This window comes from Rhinoraja longicauda, chromosome 13 (genome assembly GCF_053455715.1).
Source record: "Rhinoraja longicauda isolate Sanriku21f chromosome 13, sRhiLon1.1, whole genome shotgun sequence".
NCBI classification, from domain to species: domain Eukaryota; kingdom Metazoa; phylum Chordata; class Chondrichthyes; order Rajiformes; family Arhynchobatidae; genus Rhinoraja; species Rhinoraja longicauda.
The window spans coordinates 37,081,942-37,097,690 of NC_135965.1; the positions used below are offsets into that span (position 1 = coordinate 37,081,942).

Genomic DNA, 15,749 nt, shown 5'->3' on the forward strand with positions numbered 1-15,749 from the left:
GCTCCACCTCGCAACCTACAGGACTTGAAGGATCTGCTGCTGATGTTTTGGTGCCAGATACCACAGGGCACTTCAGGGGTCTTGTAGAGTCCACGCCTCGGTGGGTCGGCGCTGTTTTGGCGGCACATGGAGGACTAACAGCATATTAGGCAGGTGGTCATAATATTTTGGCTCATCAGTGTATATCGTTATGTCATTTTATTTATATATATATGGGATGAATAAAGTCCTATCGTTTTATATATATATATATATAAAACGATTGAACTTTATTCATCCCATCACTGCATATATATAGGTGTGTGTATTGTACGCACACATCTATATATGCAGTATACATAAAAGACATCCATATATACATCCATATATGCAGTACACATAAAAAACTAACAATTATAGTGCAAAAAGACAAAACCAAGGCCCCCAAGTCTATGTAGTTCAGAATTTATTGGAGGTTGTGTAGAAAGGAACTGCAATGCTGGTTTAAATCAAAGACAGACACAAAAAGCTGGAGTAACTCAGCGGGACAGGCAGCATCTCAGGAGGGAAGGAATGGGTCGAAACCCTTCTTTAGACAAGTTAGGGATAAGGGAAACGAGAGATGTAGATGATGATGTAGAGAGATAAAGAACAACGAATGAAAGATATGCAAAAAAGTAACGGTGATAAGGGAAACCTTATTGGAGGTTGTAGTATATAATATCCTGATGGCCGTAGGGAAGAAGCTGTTCCTGAACCTGGATGTCCTGAAAGCATGAATTGACAGGTTCTTGATTAGTAAGGGTATTGAAGTTTTCAGGGGGAAAAGGCAAGAGCATAGGGTTGAGGGAAAGATAGATCAGTTATGATTGAATTGCCGAGTAAACTCGATGGGTTGAATGGACTCATTCTGCTCTTATCACTTATGAACAAATTAACTTATAACAATAATAAACTCAAATCAAACCTAAAGGATCCAAAAACATAATCGATGACAACAGACACCAGGGAACCAGCACCTGGAACCTCAGTTTGAAGGGAAGCAGGTGGTTTTAAATCCCAACAAAGCAACACTCTGCCGTTCACCTTGTTTGCAACACGGGGCCAATTACAGTAAATTGAAACATGAACTTCCTTCTCCTTTCGCTCCGTGTGGACAGTCGTATGGTTCACAGAACAAACGAAACCGAAAGTCCAAGCTTCGTTTTTGTAAAATAACGAAAAAGTTGAGAGCGGTCGGGTTCCGTCGATATAAAAAGAAGCGCCGTTTTACTGATGTGGCCTTTTAAAACTATTCGCAGAATTATCGTGCGGACGCTGAAGTGGCTTTATGCGTTTGTCCCGTTTGGCCAGTTCATGGTCCGGTTTATCAACTGGAAGCCGTTGGCCCGTTATCACAGTAAGTTGTTGTTTGGTCATAGCCGCGCTACCGCAAAGACACATCTTTTAGCATTGAACCAACAATAAGACGAATCCTCGACTTGTCAAATTGAGGCACTTTTGCAAAACGTGTGCGATATTTTACCAATTTGTGACCCCCCTCTCCCCCTTCCTCCCCCTTCCTCCCCCTTCCTCTCCCTTCCTCTCCCCCCCTCTCTCCCCCCTCCCCCCCTCTCCCCCCCTCTCCCTCCCCCCTCCCTCTCTCCCCCCCTCTCCTCTTCCCCCCTCTCCTCTTCCCCCCTCTCCTCTTCCCCCCTCTCCTCTTCCCCCCTCTCCTCTTCCCCCCTCTCCTCTTCCCCCCTCTCCTCTTCCCCCCCTCTCCTCTTCCCCCCTCTCCTCTTCCCCCCTCTCCTCTTCCCCCCTCTCCTCTTCCCCCCTCTCCTCTTCCCCCCTCTCCTCTTCCCCCCTCTCCTCTTCCCCCCTCTCCTCTTCCCCCCTCTCCTCTTCCCCCCCTCTCCTCTTCCCCCCCTCTCCTCTTCCCCCCCTCTCCTCTTCCCCCCCTCTCCTCTTCCCCCCCTCTCCTCTTCCCCCCCTCTCCTCTTCCCCCCCTCTCCTCTTCCCCCCCTCTCCTCTCCCCCCTCTCCTCTCCCCCCCTCTCCTCTCCCCCCCTCTCCTCTCCCCCCCCTCTCCTCTTCCCCCCCTCTCCTCTTCCCCCCCTCTCCTCTTCCCCCCCTCTCCTCTTCCCCCCCTCTCCTCTTCCCCCCCTCTCCTCTTCCCCCCCTCTCCTCTTCCCCCCCTCTCCTCTTCCCCCCCTCTCCTCTTCCCCCCTCTCCTCTTCCCCCCCTCTCCTCTTCCCCCCCTCTCCTCTTCCCCCCCTCTCCTCTTCCCCCCCTCTCCTCTTCCCCCCCTCTCCTCTTCCCCCCCTCTCCTCTTCCCCCCCTCTCCTCTTCCCCCCCTCTCCTCTTCCCCCCCTCTCCTCTTCCCCCCCTCTCCTCTTCCCCCCCTCTCCTCTTCCCCCCCTCTCCTCTTCCCCCCCTCTCCTCTTCCCCCCCTCTCCTCTTCCCCCCCTCTCCTCTTCCCCCCCTCTCCTCTTCCCCCCCCTCCTCTTCCCCCCTCTCCTCTTCCCCCCCTCTCCTCTTCCCCCCCTCTCCTCTTCCCCCCCTCTCCTCTTCCCCCCCTCTCCTCTTCCCCCCCTCTCCTCTTCCCCCCCTCTCCTCTTCCCCCCCTCTCCTCTTCCCCCCTCTCCTCTTCCCCCCCTCTCCTCTTCCCCCCCTCTCCTCTTCCCCCCCTCTCCTCTTCCCCCCCTCTCCTCTTCCCCCCCTCTCCTCCTCCCCCCCTCTCCTCCCTCCCCCCTCTTCTCCCCACCCCCCTCTTCTCCTCCCCCCCTCTTCTTCTCCCCTCCCCACTCTCCCCCCTCCCCTCTCCCCCTATTTGATGTGTGTGATGACTTCATAACATTTTTGGTAATGTTTTGCAGAATGCAAGAGTATAATGGGTTGGTCAAATGGCAAGAACCAAGGTAAAGAAACATCGCTGGCAAACCCTCAAAATACAGTGTAGATCAACCGAATTGGGGGGGGGGGGTGCTGCAGGCCTGGACACCGCCTCCCGGCCTGGGTGACCATCATTGGTGGAGCGGGGATGGGGAAGAGCCCTGTCCCGTCCCGGTGTGGGGATGTTCAGTGCGGTGGATAGACAGCGGTAGCTCTCCCTCTGACAGCCCTCGGGGGGGCCAGAGAATGTTGCTGCGCTGATGCCACTGGACTCTGGGCAGTGTGGGGAAGGCACTGAGCCGGCCGGGGAGAGGAGGGGGGTAAGGCGGATCTGAGGGCAGGCCCAGCGCCAGGCCCAGGCCTCGGCCTACACCTCCACCAACGCCCGGCCTCACCGCTGCTGCTGCTGCTGCCTTTCCCCTTGGCTCAACTCAGGCTAAGGTTACCCGGTCATGCCCAGGCCCAGGCCCAGGCTCCAGCTGCTTCCCCTGGAACCAGGCATGGCTCTCCCACCCCCAAGGGACAATAGACAATAGGTGCAGGAGGAGGCCATTCGGCCCTTCGAGCCAACACCGCCATTCAATGTGATCATGGCTGATCATTCTCAATCAGTACCCCGTTCCTGCCTTCTCCCCATACCCCCTGACTCCGCTATCCTTAAGAGCTCTATCTAGCTCCCTCTTGAATGCATTCAGAGAATTGGCCTCCACTGCCTTCTGAGGCAGAGAATTCCACAGATTCACAAGTGGCCGAGCCCTGCTTGTACCCGAGGGCCACAGAGGAGGGCGAGGAGAGAGCGGAGGCCGCAGTCACAGGGTCCCAGCCCTGACCATGGCAAAAATACTGGGCAGGTTCTGAACCGGGCAAAGTAAACCAAAGTGCATCGCTGACAATGGCGTCTGGAATCAGTCTGAACAAAGCAGGAAATGGATCTTCATTTTTATGCAGAAAAGACATTGATTGAAATAATGTAGAATTTTCTTTCCTACAAAAGATACGAATTTAATAAAAGTTTAAAAATCTAAAAAAAATTGGTGGAGCGGGAGCACATGGCCGCCGGCGTGGGGCGCGGGGCGCGGGGCACGGGGCGTGGGGCGTGGGGCGTGGGGTGGTGATGTCACCTTGTCCCGTATTTGGGAGTGAGATAGATGGCATCCCTAGTTTAAAGCCTAATAGGAATAGCAGAGGTGTGGATGTGTGCAGTCACCCTCATGGTCCGACCATCTCCATCTCAAATCCTCCACGGTTCCATATGTCTGAAATGTTTATTTTTATCATAGTTTGGCGGAAAGGCTATGGGTAAGATGTCGAAGATTCAATTCTAAGTACAATGAGATATCACACCCAAGGATTAGTGTTCTAAGACGGAGGGAACAAATAAATTAGGCGATCTGATAAAAGAATGGATATAATAATAATATATTCCTTTATTTGTCCCGCACCGGGGAAATTTACACATTTGATGAAAGAATGGGTTGACTGGGTGTATATTCACTGGAATTTAGGATGAAAGGGTATCTTATAGAAACATATAAAATTCTTAAGGGATTGGACAGGCTAAATGCAGGAAAAATGTTACCCATGTTGGGGGAGTCCAGAACCAGGGGTCACAGTTTAAGAGTAAGGGGTAGGCCATTTAGGGCTGAGATGAGGAAATACATTTTCTCACAGAGAGTTGCGAATCTGTGGAATTCTCTGCCACAGAAGGCAGTGGGGGCCAATTCACTGGATGTATTCAAGAGAGAGTTAGGTATAGCTCTTGGGGCTAACAGAATCAAGGGGAGAAAGCAGGAACAGGGTACTGATTTGAATGATCAGCCATGATCATATTGAATGGTGGTGCTGGCTTGAAGGGCTGAATGGCCTACTCCTGCACCTATTTTCTATGTTTTGTAAGTATATATACGTTCATCTTATTGATTGCCATTTTCAGTCAATTCACCTTGATCTCACTCAACCTAGCCTTCTATGCTTGTCTGTACATTTGCCTGCAGTCATAAGTTCATAAGTTATGGGAGAAAAATTATGCCATTCGGCCCACCAAGTCTACTCTGCCATTCAATCGTGGCTTATCTATCCCTCTCGACCCCACTCTTCTGCCTTCTCCCCATAACCCCTGACACCAGTCTCTATTTGTGTAACACTTGACCTCTTCCTACCCTCATTTCACTGTGCTCTCTGAGGTGATCATTCAGTCAACCATTGCATCCCTGATCCTTAATATACCCTGAATAATTCTCTTTAATGCTCTATATTCTTTTTTTTCAAAATCCTGTTAAAATCTTTTCTGAAGTCTGCTTTCAACAACTGGGCAAAGCATCTTAATTAATCTCATCCCCTTTGGCCCAAGCTAAACCTTTTTGCTTTCTTACATCGTGACAATTATGTAGGTAATTGCAATGGAAAAACCTTGAACAGAATAGATACCACTGGGATTCAAAAACAACTTTTCCTTTCACTTCAAATTACTCAGGATCAAATTCAGAAATGAATTTTGTCGGATTGAATAATCAGGGAGCCACATGTTATCTGAACACATTACTTCAAACATGGTTCATGACTCGAGAAGTTAAAGATTGCATTAGCAGGTAAGATGGCCACTCTATTTGTAGCATTTTTATGTAATAAATATTGTTTCTGTTCACCGCTATATTTTTACGTAGAAAAAATGTTTCTATTGACTACTATATTTGTGGTAATTCTTTGTAGAGATTTTTCTGAAAAGTAAATATTCTGTTTGACAAAATAAATCAGAATTTATAAATTGATGGTGAACTGATATTTGGAAAAGATAATGCAACCCAGAAAATTGCAAGTAAGATATTATTAGGGGAGGGAATGTGATGGAGATTCCCACAACTCAAAGCTGTGTATTCTTCAGTACTAATTTATAAACAGAAAGTATTGGAAATACACAGAAAGCTGAGCAGAAACTGTGAGGTGAGAAATGAGAAAAAGGGCAGCACAGTGGTGCAGCAGTAGAGTTGCTGCCTTACAGTGCCAGAGACCCAGGGTTTGATCATGACTACGGGTGTTTGTACAGCGGTTGTACGCTCTCTATGACCATGTGGGGTTTTTCCAGATGTTTTGGTTTCCTCCCACACTACAAAGACATACAGGTTTGCAGGTTAATTGTCTTCATTAAAATTGTAAATTGGCCCTAGTGTGTAGGATTGTGCCAGTGTATGGGGTGATTGCTGGTTAGCGTGGACTTGGCAGATTGAAGGGCCTGTTTCCGTGCTGTAACTCTAAAGTCTAAAGAATTGATCATTTACAACAGCTGTGTTTTTTTTTGCTTGTTCATTATTCAATCCTGATTGGCAAACTACATTTAAAAAATGGATGTAGAAATTAGAAAGATGAAAATTATTTGATCGTTACAAGATTATTTTGAAATTAAAATATGTATGGGATAGATATTCTGAGTTTAGTTCTTTTCACAGAAGGCACAGTTTATTCAAAGGTTGAAGGTGGGGATTTCTACTTGTCATTGAACTCCAGGTTTCCAAGTCTGAGGAAGGATCTCGACCCAAAATATCACCCATTCCTTCTATCCAGAGATGCTGCCTGTCCCGCTGAGTTACTCCAACATTTTGTGTCTACCTTCAATGTAAACCAGCATCTGCAATTCCTTCCTACACACTTCAGGTTTTCTATGTGAGGTTAATATTTAGTGTTAGCTGAATCAGGTTTTTCAAATTTTTGGTTTCAGGGGGAAAGAGGAGTCTGGAGGTAACTTTTTCACACTAAGAGTGGTGGGTGTATGGAGCGAGCTGCCTGGGGAGGTAGTTGAGGCAGGGACTATTGCAACATTTAAGAAACAATTAGACAGGTAGATGGATAGGACATGTGTGGATGGGTATGGGCCAAACACAGGCAGGTGGGACAAGTGTAGATGGGACATGTTGGCCAGCGTGGGCAAGTTGGACAGGGGCATGTTTCTGTGCTCTATGACTCTAAACCAGTGTGGGGCTTGATATGCAAACTACTCTGCATATGCCCAAAATACACTTGCAACGTTCTGAATGTGGCAGGCAAAGGGAGTCATGCCAAACATTTGCACGTACAGGTGTTGGAAATAATTAAAAACAAATCTATACCTGTGGCTTTGAAACCAAGGGTCCATTGCCAAGGGTCTAAGCTGCACTGCCACAGTGTTCAGGTTGAAAAATGTAACATGTGGTTTTCACTTTATGGAATCATACATTAGAAAATTAGAATGCCAATTTCAAACTGTAACAAAAGAGAATCAATATCCAAAGTATTCTATCACGCGAAGTGGGATACCATCCAAAAAATTAGCCCGTTCATTTAAAGTCTGAGGAAGGGTCCTGACCCGTAACATCGCCTATCCATTCCCATCGCATTAGCTGTCTGACCCACTGAGTTCCTCCAGCACTTTGGTTTTGCTCCAAATTCTAGCATTTGCAGTTCCTTGTGTCTCTATTAAAGATGTTTTTCTACCTACATAGCAGCCCCTTAACTACCTGGAAGCTCATATAACAGGTGTTGCAAGTTTTTGTACTTTCAATTTGAGAATTGAAGCATGAAATTTAATTCCTTGAAGTTTTATGTGCCCAAGTAGTTATTCCTGTTTTAAATATGATTGCTATTTATTCGGAGGCTAAAATCAATTTTGAAATTACCTATTTCATTTTGTTTTCCAGATCACAAAGTCCAGATCTTTTAATAGTTGCGCTGAAAGAATTGTTTGAACAATTAACAAGTGAACAGACTAACTCCGTGTGTACAAAAAAGTTGACCACCTGTTTGCAATTAGATGGTAAGCACGAGATAAGTCAGTGCTTTCATCAGCTAGCAGCTCTTTTATATTTTAAAAAGTGTTTTTCCAATTGTTTGAATTGTGTCTATTGATCTATTTACAATTAAGTTGGTCCATGAGTGGAGCCAGTATTGTAGAGTCACGAAGGAAGGGCAAATCCAAAGCCTAAAAATTAAATCATATATTATCAATACTGTAGGGGTGTACATGTTTATGGGCGTGAAATTACAATTACGAGTCATGGCCTTACAATTGCCATGACAGTTGTTAAAACATTGGACATGTAATTCAGAGACCTGAGTTCAAATTCCAAATATGCAGAATTTAAATTGTTTCATTTGGAAGAAAAACCCAGCCAGTTTCACGGATAATATCCACAAAAGCTACTGGTTGTCTTAAAAATCCATCCGGATTACTAATGTTCTTTAGAGGAAGAACACTGCCATTCTAGCTTACATATGACCCCATTATGTGATGGACTTTGATGTGATGGGCTCTTAAAATGGCTTAGATCAGTTCAAGGTCAGTTCAGAATGGGCAATAAATGGGCAGTAAAATGCTTGCAAATTAATTGTACATTCATGGAAGCATGGGGGGAAAAAACCCTTTTGGTAACACCATTGCTCTGCAAAGCTGATTTGGTGCTCACCTAGGTGGTATTATAGATAGCGACGATGGTTTTGAAAATTGACTGCAGGGCAAGTTGATGGTTAGTGCAGTCACAATGGGGCCGGAGAGATTTCTACAAAAACATAGAAAATATTTGAGGTTGACAATCTTCCATCACAATTTGGCGAAAGATCGTCAACGTGAAATGTCACCTCTATTTTCCTTTCTCCACAGAGGTTGTTTGACCTGCTGAGTATTCCCAGCATTTCTTTGGTTATTTATGCAATTCATATTTTACAATTAATCCTCAAGAAAATATAATCTACTGTTATCTGTACTTACCAGGAAATCGATGCTAATGTTTTTAAGGTATTTGTTAAGCTTGCATGCTCACTTCAACATTTTTGAACAATTTTGTAAAGTTTCCAAACAGAACGATATTGAAGTATGTTTCCGTAATCTGATGAGCAACCTGAGCACCAGAATGGTCGAGGAGAACAATATTCTGAAGGTAAGATTGATCCATGGTTGTACTCGACATAATTAGCTTTTAAACGGTGCTTCTGTTTAGAGTCATAGAGTGATACAGCGTGGGAACAGGCCGTTCGGCCCAACATGCCCACACCTGCCAACATGTCCCGGTTACATGAGTCCCTCCTGCTTGTGTTTGGTCCATATCCCTCCAAACCATGCACCTGTCTAACTTTCTTAAGCATTGGGACAGTCCCAGCCTCAACTACCTCCTCTGGCAGCTTGTTCCATACACCCACCATCCTCTGTGTGAAAAAGTTACCATCAAATTCCTATTAAATATATTCCCCTTCACTTTAAACTTGGGTCCTCTGGTCCTTGATTCACCTGGTTCTGGTTGATTACTACACAAACACCTCATAAGTGGTTATCTCGCACAGGTTGGAGTGAGTAGATGAGTGATTAAATTTTGAAGTGGGCCTTTTTGACCAGGTTGAGGAGATCTAGTTGCTCAATCCTCTTTTTAAATGACTGAACATCAGGAGCGGCACGTGTGATGGGTGGTAACATATTCTATTCCCTTATCGTCCTTGGGTAAAGGGAATATTGGTAGCAAAGTTTATTGAAATTTAGCAAGTTGATGATGTAGGGACCAGTATTTTGTCTTGTTTCATGGCGGTTGGTGCTCTGGGATGAGGGAAGATTTGATGGCGTGATTTTGTGAATCTCCTTGTAAATGGCAATAAGTCTTAGCCTGGTTCTGCGGAGCTCTAGTGTATCTATCCGAGAGAAGTCAGCATATTATGCATAGATAACATAATAAACAAAAAAAAACAATGAATTAAAAACCCTTTTTATTGCTAAAAACTGGCAGTCCTTCATGCAACCAAGGCAGTTCATAGTTTAGTTTATGTTTGTAGATCTCAAGAGTCTGATGGTTCTTGGGTGGAAGCAGTTCATGAACCGGGAAGTCACAGTTTCAGACTCCAATACCATCCTCCTGGTGGCAGGATTGAAATGAGAGCATCCCCTACAATCGCCTCTCCTTCAATGAGCTCAAATCTCCATGTGCGGTACACACCATGGGTGCAGAATATCCGATCTTCCTCTGGGTTAGCAGACCCCATCCATGCTCCACTGAATGATTTGGTACTGAAATGCATGCTTGGCGACATGAGGAAGGAAATACAGATAGTTGACCAATAAGTCTCGATCAGTACAGTTAAAGTTCCTCTGATCGTTTTTATTACTTACCTGATGAAAAATTAGCACCTCCATCAAACCATTAGTTCATTTCCATGTGCCCAAACCCTGAAAGACACCTACATCCATCCCATCAGTCACTTCTGTAATCCTCAGAACAATTTTCATCACTAGGCAATGGTTGAAGCTTTGACGTATTGGTAGGCTCAGAGTCATCTAGGCTCAGACTCACAGAGAGAACAACAACAGACCACTTCTCACCTTTGCGCCAAACTCCATGTGAAGTTCCGTACGGGGCTAAATAAGATTGATTGAAAGGTGCAGCATGGAAACGGGCCCTTCGGCCCACTGAGTTCATACTGACCATAGCTCACCCGTTCGCACTAGTTCTATGTTATCCCACTTTCGCGGCCCCATGCTGCACGCTAGAGTTAATTTACGGAGGCCAATTAACCTACAAACCAGCATGTCTGGGATGTGGGAGGAAACCGGAGCAACCGGAGGAAACCACATTGTCACAGGGAGAATGTGCAAACTCCACATGGACAGCACCAAGGTCAGGATCAAACCGGGGCCTTTGGTCCTGTGAGGCAGCAGCTCTACAGCTGCGCCACTGTGCCACAAGCACGGACAAGGCGTTTGTTCACAAGTAATTTTATTCCTTAATAAATTTTATAATGTGATTTTTAAAATATTGTTTTTCTTTTCAGTATTATTAAATTCCTACTCATGGACCATAAGCTCAATTTTCTTCATTGTCTTGTGTCTTTCAGATTTATCAGGTCACGATGGTTCACTCAATTATGTGTTCAAAATGCAAGGAACCGTTGGACAACGAGAATCTTTTCCTTGATATACCTCTATCTATGTGTTCAGCTAATACTTTTGTAAAGTTTAAATGTATGGTAAGTTTAAAAAGTGCAAGTCAAATATGTTGAACATTTGGAGTTTCCCAGCAGTTATGCTGGAAAATGTAATCAATGACCTGCACGAGTTTAGACTTGGAAAAAGTCCAAATACTGTAGTGAGTAAAATTTTAATGGAAAGGAACCGATCATGAGAAATCAGTAGGTAGACACAAAATGCTGAAGTAACTCAGCGGGGACAGGCAGCATCTCTGGAGAGAAGGAATGGGTGATGTTTTGGGTTGAGACCCTTCTTCAGACTAATGTCAGAGAAGTGGGCGGGACACAGATAGAATGTAGTCGGAGACAGTAAGACTAGTGGGAGAACTGGGAAGGGGAGGGGATGGAGAGAGAGGGAAATCAAGGGCTATTTGAAGTTGAAGAAGTCAATGTTTATACCTCTGAGGTGTAAACTACCCAAGTGAAATATGACGTGCTGTTCCTCCAACTTGTGCTGAGCCTCTCTCTGATAATGGAGGAAGCCCAGAACAGAAAGGTCAGATTGGGAATGGGAGGGGGAGTTAAAGTGCTGAGTAACTGAGAGATCAGGTAGCTTAAGGTGTTGAGCGAAACGATCGCCGAGCCTGTGCTTGGTCTTGCGATCGTTTCACTGAACACCTCCGCTCAGTCCTCCAGTCTAATTCTATGATATTGGGGTTAGGGTATTGACATGGATAGAGAATTGGTTGGCATACAGGAAGCAAAGAGTAGGAATAAACGGGTCCTTATCAGAATGGCAGGCAGTGGCGAGTGGAGTGCCGCAAGACTCGGTCGGTGCTGGGGCCACAACTATTTACAAAAACAAATTAATGATTTGGATGATGGAATTAGAAGTAACACTAGCAAGTTTGCAGATGACACAAAGCTGGGTGGCATTGTGAACTGTGAAGAGGATGTTAGGAGGATGCAGGGTGACTTGGAAAGGTTGCGTGAGTGGGCAGATGCATGGCAGATGCAGTATAATGTAGATAAATGTGAGGTTATCCACCTTGGCGGCATAAACAAGGAGGCAGATTATTGTCTCAATGGCGTCAGATTAGGTAAAGGGGAGGTGCAATGAGTCCTGGGTGTCCTTGTGCAACAGTCACTGAAGGTAAGCGTGCAGGTACAGCAGGCAGTGAAGAAAGCTAATGGCATCTTGGCCTTCATAACAAGAGGATATGAATATAGGAGCAAAGAGGTCCTTCTGCAGTTGTATGAGACCACATCTGGGTATTTTATGCAGTTTTGGTCTAATTTGAGGAAGGACGTCCTTGCTATTGAGGCACTGCAGCGTATTGAGGCACTGCAGCGTAGGTTAATGAGGTTAATCCCTTGGATGGCGGGACTGTCATATGAGGAAAGATTGGAAAGACTGCGCTTGTATTCACTGGAGTTTAGAAGGATGAGAGGGGATCTTATAGAGACGTATAAAATTATAAAAGGACTGGACAAACTTGATGCAGGAAAAATGTTCCGAATGTTGGGGGAGTCCAGAAACATGGCCCACAGTCTAAGTATAAAGGGGAGGCCATTTCAAACTGAGGTGAGAAGAAAAATGTTGAACCAGAGAGTTGTGAATTTATGGAATTCTCTGCCACAGAAGGCTGTGGAGGCAAATTCACTGGATGAATTTAAAAGAGAGTTAGATAGAGCTCTAGGGGATAGTAGAATCAAGGGATATGGGGAGAAGGCAGGCACAGGTTACCGATTGTGAATGATCTGTCATGATCACAATGAGTGGTGGTGCTGGCTCGATGGGCTCCTCCTGCACCTATTTTCTATGTTTCTCTGTTTCTGGCCCTCCAGTCCCAGCAACGCCATTTTCTGCACCCTCTCTGGGAAGAATCACAATCTTCCCATTTTATGGCAACCAAAACTACCCACAATACTCAAGCTGCAGTCTCAGCAACTTGTACACCCTTGGCATAATGTCTACTTCTTGTACTCAATGCCTCGTGTTTTACACATGTACAGGAACATTTCTATTCTGATCTGTTTCTTGGTAAAGGAAGAATCTCTTGGCGCGTTTTTGAGCGTGGAAACGATGGAAGGCGACAACAAATGTTATTGCGACGTCTGTGGGGAAAAGACTGAATCAACATCAGTAAGTTTTTTTGAATTGGTCATCCTGGTATTTCTAATTCTTCATTACCTGTTAAAGGGAGAAGTAATAGATGCAGGTGACTGGCAGAAAATCATATTTTTCAAGGTGAAATTAGTTCTTAGCCCTTAGTTATTGCTGGATGTGAGCACAGTGTCTTCACTGGCAGGGTCTGTGTAACCACAGCATGCAGGTTCATTTGCAATATATTCTCATAAGTTCATAAGTTATAGGAGCAGCATTAGGCCATTTGGCCCATCAAATCTACTCCACCATTCCAAACTCCACCATTCAATCAATAGACAATAGACAATAGGTGCAGGAGTAGGCCATTCGGCCCTTCAATGTGATCATGGCTGATCATTCTCAATCAGTACCCCGTTCCTGCTTTCTCCCCATACCCCCTGACTCCGCTATCCTTAAGAGCTCTATCTAGCTCTCTCTTGAATGTATTCAGAGAATTGGCCTCCACTGCCCTCTGAGGCGGAGAATTCCACCTGAGGCAGAGAATCATGACTAATCTATCTTCCCCTCTCAATCCCATTCTCCTGCCTTTTTGACACCCACACTAATCAAGAATCTATCAATCTCTGCCTTAAAAACATCCATTAACTTGACCTCCACAGCCTTCTGTGGCAATAAATTCCTCGGATTCCCTACCTTCTGACGAAAGGAATTCCTCTTCATTTCCTTCCTAAAGGTACGTCCTTTTATTCTGAGGCTATAGCCTCTGGTCCTAGACTCTCCCACTAGTTGACAACATCCTCTCCACACCCACTCAATCTAGGCCAAGGATATATAATACAAAGTGGTGGACGGATGGGACATATGAAATGCGACCATTTATTCAAATTTCTGCCTTGTGTTGATGTAACAGTAAAAGAAGGTTCATCTCCACCTTGCGTTTTGCAGAGATATTATTTTAAGAAGTTGCCACAAATTCTTACATTTCAACTAAAACGATTTGAATTTGACTACAACTATATGCAATATCGGAAAATTAAAGATTGCATTAATCTTCCATCAGATTTGAAATTTAAAAAATCTCAGGTAAGATGCTTGTCATTAGTGCTTTTATCTATATACTAAAACTCTCGTTTGTTATCTTATTTGTGACTGAACTTCAGCCAAAACGGTACACGATATCGCGACAATTTTAGGCCCACCTTACTCACAATTGTCACTTTAGTGATAATGCAAGTAGATTTATTGAAATCGGTGTTATATTTTTAACTTTAACATTTTAAAGTTTAAAAGGAGGGGAAGGGAGGGGGAAAGGGGGAGTGGGGAGAAGGGAGAGGGGAGGGGGGGGGGGGGGGGGGAAGGACAGGGTCCTGCACCAATGCACGAGAGGTTTGGGCCCAACGGGTCCACTTTGTCTGGTTTTAGTTAAAAATAGCAATGAGTTTTAATTTATGGCACATTCCGCAATAGTGCCATTTACATTAGGCATTTGTGCTGTGATTTACAGAACCGGAGGGGCTTAAAAGCATTCCCTGTAGTAACTGCTAGCAACATTTATTTATTTAAAACACAGACTTTTAATTTTCCACATTATCTCACTGAGGTCGCTAACTCTCACTCAATTTTGTTGTTCTTCCATTCCTTGTTTTTGCATTGTTTGAGATTGTAGCATGTAATATATTATGCAGAGACAAGCTTCAATATTACGCCAAAAAGTTACACCTTCCAGGTCTTTTGAGTTTTCACTGGGTTTTTAGTTTAGGCACGTTTGGCAAGATGTTTGAACAGGGGTCAATGTCTGTGGCTCTGATGCATTGAGTGGTAGATAGCTCTAGATACTCTGATTAATCCAGCCTGCCTCCCACAAGTATGATACCTAGACAATACAGTCATTATTTTCTTCACTTTTACTAAAACTATGCCATCTCTGGGAGAGGTGATAAAGAACCGACTGGCGTCACCAATGGATTGTGTGGTTTCAGGTTTAGGGCTCTGCAGTCTATGTCTGTGTCAAGGAGTGTTAAAACAGCAAATACATGGAACTGTGACTTCAAGTTGGTACTTCCCAGCATTTGGCAGCTTATTTGGACGAATAACATATATTTCTGGTGTAACACTATTGCATAGTGTTGGAATCTTTTATGCAATGTGCATCTGTTTATCCTGTCTAAAAGGAAAAGGACCAAACTGGCAGTATGGTGGCGCAGCGGTAGAGTTGCTGCCTTACAGTGCCAGGGTCCTGGGTTCGACCCTGACTGCAGGTGCTGTCTGTATGGAGTTTGTACGTTCTCCCCGTGACCTGCATGGGTTTTCTCCAGGAGCTCCGGTTTCCTCCCACACTCCAAAGAAATACGGGTTTGTAGGTTAATTGGCTAGGTGAAATTGTAACTTGTCCCTAGTGTGTGAAGGACAGCGTTAGTGTGCGGGGAACGCTGGTCGGCGCTGACTCGGTGGGCCGAAGGGCCTGTTTCCGCACTGTTTCTCTAAACTAAAAACTAAACTAAACGAAGCTGCTTTCAAAATCATATTCTATCAAAGACTGAACTGTGTTGAGTTGCTCGTATTAAACTCATGCAAGATCAGTGACTGCTGGCTGCATCCATCGAAACATTGAAGTCAACAGAACCATGTACATCTGCGACATGATGACATGATCAGCTGCTGTTATCTTTAGTCATCAGAGATAAAGATCTCCCCTGGAAAGTGCAATCATATTAGTTTTATTGTTTAACAGCAGGTCTTTTTTTGCTTAGGTTGACTACAACGAATGGCGTCTAAAATTACCAGTGAACAAGGTAGGAAATGCATAAATGAATTAATTTTGCTGGAGTTTATGTCTCAGTTACTGTGTATCTTTTCTCCGTTATTTGGTTCAATGG

General features: G+C 44.7%; 1 protein-coding gene across 3 annotated transcripts in view; it reads left to right on the forward strand.

The window, feature by feature from the left end:
* The first annotated feature begins 1,136 nt into the window (after positions 1-1,136).
* Positions 1,137-15,749, forward strand: part of LOC144599649 (uncharacterized) — a 34,108-nt gene continuing 19,495 nt past the window's right edge. For all 3 annotated transcript variants that reach the window (XM_078410807.1, XM_078410809.1, XM_078410808.1), the window contains exons 1-9: positions 1,137-1,378; positions 2,837-2,878; positions 5,326-5,440; positions 7,520-7,635; positions 8,667-8,755; positions 10,692-10,823; positions 12,814-12,909; positions 13,819-13,956; positions 15,624-15,665. In XM_078410807.1, the coding sequence (XP_078266933.1) occupies positions 1,255-1,378; positions 2,837-2,878; positions 5,326-5,440; positions 7,520-7,635; positions 8,667-8,755; positions 10,692-10,823; positions 12,814-12,909; positions 13,819-13,956; positions 15,624-15,665 (894 nt within the window). In that variant the 5' untranslated portion in view covers positions 1,137-1,254. The remainder of the gene's footprint in view (positions 1,379-2,836; positions 2,879-5,325; positions 5,441-7,519; positions 7,636-8,666; positions 8,756-10,691; positions 10,824-12,813; positions 12,910-13,818; positions 13,957-15,623; positions 15,666-15,749) is intronic.